The sequence below is a fragment of the Squalius cephalus genome (genome assembly GCF_949319135.1).
Source record: "Squalius cephalus genome assembly, chromosome: 3".
Lineage (NCBI taxonomy): Eukaryota > Metazoa > Chordata > Actinopteri > Cypriniformes > Leuciscidae > Squalius > Squalius cephalus.
The window spans coordinates 33,941,595-33,953,509 of NC_137124.1; the positions used below are offsets into that span (position 1 = coordinate 33,941,595).

Here is an 11,915-nt window from a genome sequence, read left to right on the forward strand (position 1 = left end):
ATTCAGCTTTGCCACCACAATATTATTGTTTTTACTGTACTTTTTTGATCAAATAAATGCAGCCTTGGCAAGCACAAAAGTTTTTTGACTGGAAACATTCGATCGGCAGTGTATATTTAGTATCTTATTATAATCATTATATTATATTTATTAAAAACAGATCTAAGTAATAACTATATGCACAGACAAAAAAGCAAATACAGTGAGTGATGAGTGCAGATGTTATATCTTCTGGTTTTTGTATGTATGTGTGTTTTTGCAGCAAGCGCGTAAGCCGTACGATGTGAGGGATGTCATTGAGCAGTATTCTCAGGGTCATCTCAACCTCATGGTGCGCATCAAGGAGCTACAAAGAAGGTGGGATGAGGACTCACTTTATCACCTAGCAGCACTTAAGCACATTGGGAAAAGTGTTTACTTTAACATGGCTATACAGGGATGACATTTTATAGGAATATTAGCAATATAAATGACTGTTTCATGACCTTTGGGTAAATAAAGCTGGGGAGTTAAGAGTACATCCATCTCTGTCACTATTCCTCTCACTTTTCATCTGCCATTTCTGTACATGAACATTTCACATGTCGCACGCTTGGTCCTAACAGGCTGGATCAGTCCTTAGGGAAGCTGTCTTTCTTCCAGACAAGTTCAGGTAAAGCTAGGTCATTCATTACACTTTCTGCTCTCACATTCCTCAACCTCACACCATGATTTGCTACAGTTTGACCCCTTCGTTGTTCTTTATGTTGCTGTTTATTGTTGTGTTGTAGTCGTAGTGCACATTCGTGTTTATGGAGGGTTTTTATTATGTTATTCTTGGCTCTATTTTTGTCTTCTGTAGAACGCTTGAAAGACAAAGGCACAAACACTATTGGCTTCAGACTCAACAGGATGGAAGACAAGGTAAGCACTTGAATATTTGTCCTACAGCCAGAGCAGGGTTTAGCTTAAGTTAGTAAGAAAGACATTTATACCATTTTTGTGTTGGAAAACATGCTTTTACTTCATAAATATTGAGGGTTCCCGTATCTGAAGAAAACACCAAAAACTCACAATACTTAAAAGAGTCCAAAAAGTCTTTGTTCGTAAACCACAATAGGCCAAAAGTTGTCAAAAATAAATAAATAAAAATGGGCCCACAGAATATAGAGGTGAATAAAAAAGCCAACAAAAAAAGCCAGAGATTTATTGAGGAAAATCTGTGCTTTTTCTCACATTTGCTTGTTTGGATTCCAGTATCTGAAATATCTCTTCAGACAATATTACATGCTCTTGAACTTTAGCAATAAGTGTAGAAACCAAGCGCCTCCAACAAGTTAATCATTAGTAAAATAATAACAAGTTCCAGGTCTTAAGTTTACGTGCAAATGCGCACAACACCGTTGGTTCAGCAAGGATTCTATAGATAAAGATCTGTAAGCTTCATTCATCAAGCCTTACCCTGGAGGCAGAAGAAATCTTTCTCTGCTTTCAATCAAATATCACTTTTTGAAGACTTCTCAAACATTCTCCTTGAGTGATGTGTGCTGATAAGGGTGTTAAGACTAAAAAGAACAGCTTTCTGGCTTCTGTGTGTGCGTGTGTGTGTGTGTGTGTGTGTGTGTGTGCGTGCGTGTGTGGCCTCCCATGGCCAATAGAATGACGGGGATTCAGGAGCTCTACAAACACTCTGTCTACTGTTCATTTGCCACTCCAGCCATAAATCCTTTTACAAACAGATTTCATCCTAGACACGAACTCGAAACAGCATGCACACTTGTTCACGTGATCTCTCTCTCTCTGTCTCTCTCTCTCTCAGACATGCTTGCTCTCTTTCTCCCTCTCAGAACTAGCAAATTGACTCATTTTATGAAATGCCAGAAAAAAGCCTGTTCAACCTGTTTAAAATTCTTAGAAAAAAAAAATTAAGAAGAATTTGATCTTTTTTTTCTGTTTTCATAGCTGACATAGCAGTAAAAAATGTGTTTCGATCTTGCTGCCTACAAATATTAGGTGACTTAAGGATTGTTTTCGATCTCATTGACTCACTTTTATTGACTTCATCATGCTAGCCATATCTCTATGACAATGCTAGTGATTGATGCATTGAGTAGTCAAATTACAAGTATTTCCCAGAAGGACATGTCGTAATGAACTGTTTGAAAATGTTTCATTAGCTGTAGAGGCTGTGGACAGGATACCCTGCCCCTTACAGTGTCATTCTTCTTCCCATAATTCTGTGGTAAACAGGAAGCAGGCAGTGTCTGGCATAAACAGGAACAAATAGCCTTAACTTTTATGCAAACACCCATCTGTAGAAACTCACTGCATCACTAACACAGTCTTCTGCCTCCACTCTGACTGGATTCTCTTCACATATAGGGCATCCCTTTTTAAAAAAAAATATTACCTTTTATTTATTAAATCATATATACTGCTGTTCAAACGTTTGGATTTTGTAAGATATTTGAATGTTTTGTAAAGAATCCTCTTATGCTTAAAACAGTATTATTGTGAAATATCATTAGAATTTTAAATAACTGTTTTATATTTTAATACATTTTAAAATGTCATTTTACATTTTCAGCATCATTACTCAGTCTTCAGTGTCACATGATTCTTCAGAAATCATTTGTTGCTGAAGAAATATTTTTTATTATTATCGGTGTTGAAAACAGTTGTGCTGCTTAATACTTTAACATATATTTGAAATAGAAATCTTTTGTAGCAACTTATTTCTTTAAAAAAAGAAATTATTGACCCCAAACTTTTGAACAGTGCTGTAAATGTTTTTATGGAACAAATATTTAAAATACATCGAATCTGTTTAGACTATGAGGAGCTGTATGACTTTATAATGTTTTCCCAAAATATTTCCACATCAAATTTATTTGAATGGCTTTCTAGTATTTAATAGTAAATAGGGTAACACTTTTTACAGTGTCCCTATGTTACATGTAGTTACTATAGTAATTACTATAAATTTTGCATAATTAACATGCAACTAACCCTAAACCTCTAACGCTAAAGTAAGTACATGTAGTTAATTAATTATTCAGTACTTAAATGTGTTATTACACTGTAACACGGACAGCTTAAAATAAAGTGTAACCGAAACTAGTTCTACGTTTTGCAAGTAAAAACCAGTAAATGTAAACGTTTATAGTATTATGACAAACTCGTAAGTGTGAGTAAATGTTGAAAGAATTTTTATTTTGTGTGAACTATCCCTTTAAGTTTCGACTCAAGATCTTGTTTTTTCTCTGTGGTTAGTAGTGTGCATGTTTGCATTCATGTCTATATGGGGAGCGACTGCATATGTTTACTAGTCTCCTGCCATACACTATATGTTTGTGCATGTGTTCATGTGTTTGTATGTGACTGTGGTGCCACTATCATTGTGTAAACTGTGGTCCAGCATGGAGACACTCGTCTGGTTATTTCTAATGGGGTGTAGACAGCCCTGGCTCCACACGTCACTTAGCTTTAACCCAGCGGAATGACATTTGGCTCCCCAACTGTAAAATGAAGAATTACAAGTATTTCTCTGACAGTTTTCTTCCTCTCAAACATGAATCCCTTTAAACATTTAACAACAATTCCCACTGGTTTTAAAGTATGTTTAGCTTTTTAGGCACATAGACAGTTACATAAACAGTACTGAAAAAAAAAAATGCTTTGAAGTTATAGAATATTGAACTACGTTTTACTAGAAAATAGTCTTTCTGCTTTAAAAGTTCACTTTTACTTCAATGTGTTACTTGGCATTTCTTTGTAATTAATTGTGAAATCTGTTTCTGAGTGAACATTTTTCAGAGTGCTCTGACATGTTTAAAAATTGATTATTATAGTTATTATATGAAAATATGGCATAAGGTGTCACAATTTGACTGTATTATAGTGTCCACTCATTTCAACCATGTGATTCCGTTATAACAAAACAGCATGGCCTAATCTTTTCATTTAACTGACCTTTTTTCGACTATTCATTATCACCTCTTTGATCAAAGTTTAATCTCATTTACAGCATATATAAGGATGGATTTATTTCTTTTGCTAGACTGTTTATACAGATGGGACCTTTTATCAGTTGCTGGTGTTTTACGGCTTGTATGGACACATCGTCTCTTGTTTGTGACGTTATTTACCCAGACACCATGATGACGTTATTTTAGACAGTGTTTTGAAAGATGTGCTGAGACCACACACTCGTTTCCCCGCAGATCACACACATGGACAGGACACTTAACAGCATTGCAGAATCTCTCAACCTGATGTTGGCGAGGGAGAGACGGGGGGATCTGGCCAAAGGGAAGGAACAGCGTGGCAGCCTCTACCGACAACCAGCCACCCACAGCCTGTCAGTGCCGGACAGACAGGACAGCCTGCCCGGCTTCGAGCAACTGTCCACACCAACTGTTATTCATGAGGACAGCTGAGTCTAAAGCTATAGGACCACTAAATCACAAAGTGCCTGATATTTGAGCAGTTTTGGCTAGAGTTAATGTAAGATATTGGGTCTGGCTCAGGTTTAGCATCAGCTGATTTTAAGATATCTTCTTGTCTGAATAATTCTGTTCATCTTTATATTTTGTCAGACAGTCGAATTTCTTATAAAGCATCACGTATGTATACATATTTTTAGCATACGATTGTGTAGACTTTGAGTTTTTGATATTGATTATCCAGTTGTTCTCTTTTAAAAGAAGAGAGTTCCATACTATTTGTGAGCGGTTTGCTCTCTTAAAAATAAAGGTTCCAAAAGGGGGTTTTCGCAGTTGTTTTGCCCAAAGAATCTTTCAATGAACAGTTCTTAAGAACATTTTAGAGCCTTTTTCCTCTTTAAAGAAATTGAAAGGTTCTTCATGGAACCATAAATGCACACAATAAAGAACCTTTATATTTAGGAGTGCAGATGTGAATAATTCTGATGTTATTTTGGAGTGTTATGAATTGACAAATGTCTTTAAATGATTACTGTTGACAGGAACAAAATGTGTGTTGCTTGTGTTTATGAATCACTAATAAGCTTTTTAGAGGCACACCGATTTGTGAATACTGTTTAAATTCAGCTGGATAAAGACTTTTCACTCTCGTCTTCGCAATCAGGTTTTTTTTATTGATGTTCATTCACTAATATGAATGTTCTATTTTTTTTAAATTGTGAAATAAATACTGTATCCTAACAAAACACTACTAATTCAGTTCTCCAGTAAAATTCATTACAGCAAAAACAGCCCTTAAACGTCTGCGCCAAATACCGAAGGAATTTAGTCAAGCAAATGACTTTGGTTCTTAAGCTCAAAAACTCAGCAATGACACTGATGACGATGCAAATCGAAAACTTTTTGCCTTTGTATTTGGCCTCCAAATAAGGTTGTTTGTACTAGTAAAATCCATTTTCAAGAAGTGCCGTTTTTTTCTCACTGTCAAGTAAACATCTTGTTTCTTCTGTCTCATGTTTGCAGTGCTTTCAATTCCACCATGTTTTCGTGGGGTCAAACGCCTTGGCTATTCAAGCACAAGTGTGTGGGCAGTTCGGCTTCCCGCTCTTTTCCTTCTCCGTCAGGCCAGAATGGTGCTATTTATGCCCGTGTGGAGGCATTTATGGCCTTCAGGAGCAGTTGTTGTCTTTTTTTCTAAAAGTCTTTCGGTGACACTTTCAGAATTCCTTTAGAGCATCCCGACAGATCAATGACTTATGCAGCACACGACCATATGGGGAGCACCGTGACCTCTGATCTTATTGTCATACATTTGCTTTCAGGGGTGAGGGGCATTGTTGCTATGGGGATGACTACATGCGCACCCTTTGACCTTATCCTGGGCAGTAACACGGCTGTCCACTCCGCCTTTGTTCGCGCACAGCTTCTCGCATGGGCCATTGTCACCTGTAATATGTGCAACAAATCAGACATTCCGTCACATACGTATTCATGAAAGGCATGACAATTTTGTCTTTATTATCTCTCTACCGCAATCGAGGACGTAGGATTATATCTCAGAAAAGCTGTCGTAGCAAACCAGGATGTCAGCTTCCTCTTAACCATTTGTGCCGACTTCATCTTAATTGAATAAAACCATATGCATTATGCTATATCTACGCCATATTCCACAAAAAATCTCCCAAAAGGGCAGAGGAATAAGACACTTTAGAGTATACCTCTTCATGGCAGGACAACTATGTCAACAATGGAATGGACAGGACAACAGTATTGGCAGACACCACAGAGAGCAGGCCTGCTACAGAGGGGGTCTGGCCCATATGCCGCCAGATAAATGATAAGCCTTTGTTATTCGTTTAAAAGGACGTACTGCTGTCACTGTCTCTGGGACCGCTGAGCAAACTTTGGGACCAAATGCCATTAATCCAAGCTAGTGAACCCATAGAGGTGTATCCAGCCTTGAAGACACAGCTTGCCAGTGCCTCCGCTATAGTTTTATGGGTTTTATTAGTGAAAGAGAAACAGCTCTGAAATGGAGAGGGCTACAACACAGAGATGAATGGTTTGATGGTTTTGCTGCAAATTGCAGGTGTTTGTGTCAAAAAGGGTAGCAATGTTGAGAAAGCGATGTTCCTGTTGTATAAATAAACGAACTGCAATTAAGTGGGGAACATGAATTGTTAAGTTTGACTTTCTTTTTGTATCACTTTGTTTTTATTTCATTAATTAAAATTGAAGAAAAAAAAAAATCAGTGCACACTGTAAAAAATATTTGTTGGTTTAACTTGAAAAAGTAAGCTAGCCTAACCCGGTTGCCTTACAATTTTGAGTTCATTGAAATTTTAAATTTGAGTTAATACAATGAAGGAGATTGGTTTAATCAACAGAAACTCAAAATATTATTTTATCTGGTACCACATGAATTATCTAAGTTGATCTGACAAAAAAAAAAAAAAAAAAAATGTTGTGATAACAAATCATGAAAGTAATGTTTTACTGTGTAGTTTTTGGGTAAAAACAAAAAACAATCTAAATCATCATTGTCATAGTATTTACACTAGGCTATTTTAATTATTTATTTTAATTACTTGATTATATTTAGTAGTTTACTCTTAAAACTAAGTTCTAAAAGGGGGGTTTCGCAATGATGACACATTTTGGGTTCCCCAAAGAACCTGTGAACAGTTCCACATTTTAATAATCTAAAGAACCTTTTCCACTATTAAAGAGCCTTTTATGGAATGGAAAGGTTCCATGGATGTTAAAGGTTCTTCATGGAACCATGATGTCAACCTTGATTTTTAAGAGTGGGGCTACTTTTGCCGTGTATTTTGTATTCAGACTCACAGTATTTCCTGTTGTGTTTTTTTAGTCAAATAAACGAGCATGATTTAAATGTTTTAGTCCGAATAAAAGGATTCGAATTGAACTCTTAACTTCATTTAATGATGTACAGACTGCATGGGCTGAATGAATGCGTCTCTGTGGGATTTGCTGATAAAAGTCGAGGTCCCATGAGCCTGAGGAGGTAATCCATCTGGTCAGGAAACCCAGCTGAGCTATAACGGAACATATTGGAAACCCTGTCAATCTGGACATAATGATTTTAGTGTAAAAGCTCAAATAATGAGGTTCAGTTAAACCCCGGGGGATTCCTCACATTACAAGTCACATAATTTCGTTTATTAAAATCCACGTTTTTCATTAATAATTATGAAACAAGGTTGTAAGCCAATTTCATAGATGTTTTAGAGACTGTAGCCATGCCGTGCAGCTTTCTCAAAGGTATATAATATTTTAACACGCGAAAGATACAAATTCGTTCAGGTAATCAGAAGAATTTGATCGCAATTGCTTATTATTTTTATAGCCTAATATGCTTATACTTTTATGCTAAATCTATGTGTTCATATTACATCTCCGGAGTTAGGGACTACAAATTTATCAGACTACCTTATGTAGGCCTATTTTGGCCTGCTTGTAATAGTTAAGGCTAATTGTTAATTATTATTATTAGCCTATTCGTGTTGTTAATTAAGTTTACATGCACATTGCATGTTTACATATTTATTTAAAGTGTTGCCGAACAATCTTTATGCAATTGTCTCCAAACGACGTTGTTCGTTTCTTCGTTTGAATGATGGTCTGTCGCTGTCATTACACACTGGAGTAGGCTATCTCTGTTTTCTTGCACACGACTAGATACGGACTAGAAACAAAAGCAAACAGGATTTGTGAGCACCGAGCGCTTCTGTGAGAGCACAAAGCCTCATTTGCAGGTGAATGCGATGGCACTCGCTTCGCCTTACGCCTTTAGCTGCCTTTGTTCCATTTCGCCTTTTTTGGTGCCAGATGGTCATGGAAAAGGGAAACTTCTTTAGAGAAAGGCTATATCTAGCGAAACACTGGCACTCTTCACCTAGCCCAAACGTGAACGACAGAAATGAAAGGGGGGAAATCTGAGTAGCCTATCTGTAAAAAAAAAAAAAAAAAAAACGTTGATATGCATTTTATTTTTATTTTTCTGACAAAATGTGAGTTGTTAAAGGCCCAAAGTTGTAAAAGTGTACACTCCAAATATAATCCAAATAAACTCATTCATTAACTCGAATACTTTCTTCCAGCTTTATCCAATTATCGGTCCCTTCCGTTTCAAAGATTTTTAAATACAAACGTACCTGTTCATACTATTTTTTTTTTGTAACTCTTTTTGGTAACACTTTATTTTACAGTGTCCTTGTTGCATATGTTACATGTACTTACCGTAGTAATAACAGTAAATTACATGCAATAATTACATGCAACTAACCCTCAACCAAATCCTAATTCTACCCTAACCCTAAGTACATAGTTGCTTAATATTACTCAGTACTTACATTTATAATTACACTGCAACAATGACACCTTAAAATAAAGTGTAACCCACCCAATTTTTTTAAGGTGTCCTTGTTACAGTGTAATTATACATTTAAGTACTAAGTAATAATATTTAACTGCATGTCTATTTATAGGTTAGGAATAGGGTTTGGTTTAGGGTTAGTTGCATGCAATTATAGCCTACACCATTTATAGGCTAATTACTAACTACATGTAACTTGAAACAAGGACACACAAATAAAGTGTTAGCTATTATTTTATTTGACATTTGATAGCCTATTGCTGTTATTCGTCATTTAGAATATAGACATGTAGCCTAATTAAAGAGCTATTCGTTTAAGTAGAAATTATAACCTGGTAAAATTGAACGAAAGTTACATTTTCAAAAAAAATATCCAAAAATCCAACTGGATGCAGCCTATTCCAGTTTGAACTATAATACAGTTTTAGCCTACCTATTTTGCTCACAATTACATTTCAATATATTTTATCTATACAGTTTTTGTTCTCGTTTTTTTCCATTAGCTTTTCCCCTAACTCGATGACATTATAAAGATCTGGCGTGTGGTGGTATCTATAGTAAATGCTATTCACGGATAGTGTGTGTAGGTGGGGGGAGGGGAGGGGAGGCAGGTGGTTGGCGTGTAAATAGAAGGAGCCCATTTTGTTCGAGTCTTGGTAAGTGTTTCATTAGCGGGATAGCTGAGAGGGTGCTGAAAATGAAGGTCTTATGTGGACAAAGCGGGGTTCCAAGGGCACCTGCCTCCTTCATTATGGAAAGAAAATGGCATTTAAATCCTCCCTATAGCACGCAGCTGCCCGCATATCCCTCCCCACAAACACTGAGGGCGGAACAGCTGAGTCCCTCCTGTTTAGAGGCCAAACTCTACTCTTTTTGTCACAGGCAAAATGTTGACGCCTCAAAAGCGTATAGGGCAAATTATTATTTTTTTTTTTCTTCTGCCGTTTACCCACATCCCATGATCCACACAATAATGAAATCACCTATGTGACTTTAACAAGAACACACGTGAATACGACCAGGTTAGCAAAAATATAATTTAATTTACACTTTGATTCAAAGGTACAACGTGAGCTACAGAATATATTTGAACAAACACGGCTCAGAAACATTCTTTGCATGATGCTGCATACAAAACTTAAATAAAACAACTTAAAATATGGCCGAAATAATTAAAAACAATAACAATAACTGTAAATAATAGAATAGCCGACTATTGTGAACATAAATAAAATAAGTTAGTATATTTAAAAAAAATAAAAAAACAAAGTATTGCTCTAGTCTATTTAGAGCAGTGTGGCCTAGCCCGCTACACATGTGGAAACAAAAGAAACATAAAATTGCACCGTTTAGACATTGTAACACTGCAACAAAGTCTCTGTATTGCTACATATGTTCAGAGAGAGAGAGAGAGAGTGTGAATGTCTCTCGTCCCCTTGTTTTCTTTCATCCGCTCTGCAGATAAACACAGGTGGACTGATGCATGGAGTGCAAACATCTGTAAAGCAAAGAAAACGACAAAATTAACATTTGTTCCACGGCAAACAGCAGCTGTACACTGGCGACAGACATTTAAATGGAGGTGAATTAAACCGAATAAGTCGCCAATCACTTACACGTTTAAAGCAATCAGTAGTCTAATAATAATTGTTATAATCATAATACTAATGCAATGATATAGACAGTTATAGTGGATACGTACCATCTTATTGTTTTGCGTGGCGTGACTTCAATGCTGGTGGGTTCGTCCTGCTTGGACTCCAGGGTCCTTTTTCTTTTCGGGAAGAAGTCTGGTGGAAATCAATGTTATGTGTCGTTAGACATGTTTCGCTGAAGATCACATTTAAAAAAAAAAAAAAATCGAGACACTTAAGTTGTCCGTTATTTTTTATGTATATCGTTTCAATGCATTTACCTGTAATTTGCGGCGTGCCGTTTCTGGGGGCCTCTGGGATGAGTGACCTCTTTCGCCTGTTTCTGAGGACTGAAGCGCGAGCTGGTTTTGAGTTGAGTGCACCAGAGAGGTTCTCCTGGTTAAGCTCGCTGGGTCGACTTGGGACGTCCGCGGATTCTTGAACTACCGGACTCCTGGAAATCCCGTGTAACCCACAGTCAGCAGCGCTGGACGCGTCTCCTGTTGCGTTAACAGACGCCGCGGCGCGAGCTCTCTTATTTTGCACTTTATCCTTGTAGAAAAATGGCATAGCGTCCTCTGAAATCGCCTCCCACTCGTAATCTCCAGGCAAAGGCGAGTTGGTCTCAAAGTTAAAATTCCACCGGGTCTGGTCTCGCTCGGAGATCTCCTGGAGTTTGCGTTTCATTTCACAGTGCAGCTCCTCGTGATCTACGGGTCCGAAAAGGTTACGGCAGACCTTTGTGCGGGCGAGAAGAGGAAAGGTTCTCCGTGCAACATGACGCTCCAGATTGCTTGATACGTCCACGTTTGCCATGATGCCTGAAAGTCAATGCCGCGAGCTGACGCTTGTTTAGCTCGTGTTGTTTGTAGTCTGTTTATATCTGTGCCGGTGGTTAAAGGCCAGCGTTTGTACGAGCAAAGGCCTCCGATTGGCTAGACGGACACCACGCCCTGTGTAATAAACCCCCCACCAGTAGTATCAGCAATGTTTAGAAAACCACAATCCGAAAATTATGGCCCATGCATAAAGGCCATGAAATGAATTGTTTCAGAAAAAAAAGAAGGAAAAAAAAAAAAAAAAAAAAAAACCGGAGTAATTTCTACCAATGTGTAATTTATGAATTATATTTTTATTTAATAGGCCTAAATAAAAAAAATAAAAAAAATCATAGTCTCTCTATATTATTTATAATAGGCCTATACAATAATAATAATAAAAACCATAACATATTAACAAAAACATAAATATTACAACAATATAAATTGTATTATGATATGAAATTAATATTTATTATTATAAACATTAGACTATTCTGAATAATTGGTCCCCCTGGGTTTAGTTTGAGGTCGCCATTATTATCTTCATTAAAAATGTCTGGCTCAGTATAAACACATTAATTAGCCTACTTCAATGCAAATTATAGTTTTGCTTCAATGGAATCATCTATAAATGCTC

General features: G+C 36.9%; 2 protein-coding genes across 4 annotated transcripts in view; one reads left to right on the top strand and one right to left on the bottom strand.

Moving 5' to 3' along the window:
* The window catches only part of kcnq1.1 (potassium voltage-gated channel, KQT-like subfamily, member 1.1), a 33,544-nt gene extending 28,109 nt beyond the window's left edge, over positions 1–5,435 (top strand). For all 3 annotated transcript variants that reach the window (XM_079865388.1, XM_079865389.1, XM_079865390.1), the window contains 4 exons: positions 263–357; positions 606–652; positions 842–903; positions 4,203–5,435. In XM_079865388.1, the coding sequence (XP_079721514.1) occupies positions 263–357; positions 606–652; positions 842–903; positions 4,203–4,418 (420 nt within the window). In that variant the 3' untranslated portion in view covers positions 4,419–5,435. The remainder of the gene's footprint in view (positions 1–262; positions 358–605; positions 653–841; positions 904–4,202) is intronic.
* A 4,413-nt stretch (positions 5,436–9,848) lies between these two features.
* Positions 9,849–11,450, bottom strand: cdkn1ca (cyclin dependent kinase inhibitor 1Ca). Its single transcript, XM_079867318.1, has 3 exons — positions 10,739–11,450; positions 10,526–10,613; positions 9,849–10,321 (listed from the first exon to the last, which is right to left on the bottom strand). Coding segments are annotated over exons 1-3 (624 nt in total). The 5' UTR covers positions 11,274–11,450; the 3' UTR covers positions 9,849–10,320.
* Between the last annotated feature and the right edge of the window lie 465 nt (positions 11,451–11,915).

Bases quoted from the DNA above. Each gene is read 5' to 3' on its own strand.
- cdkn1ca (XM_079867318.1), bottom strand. From the start codon at position 11,273: ATGGCAAACGTGGACGTATCAAGCAATCTGGAGCGTCATGTTGCACGG. The intron at 10,614-10,738 runs GTAAATGCATTG...GATTTCCACCAG, and splicing joins CGGCACGCCGCAAATTACAG to ACTTCTTCCCGAAAAGAAAA.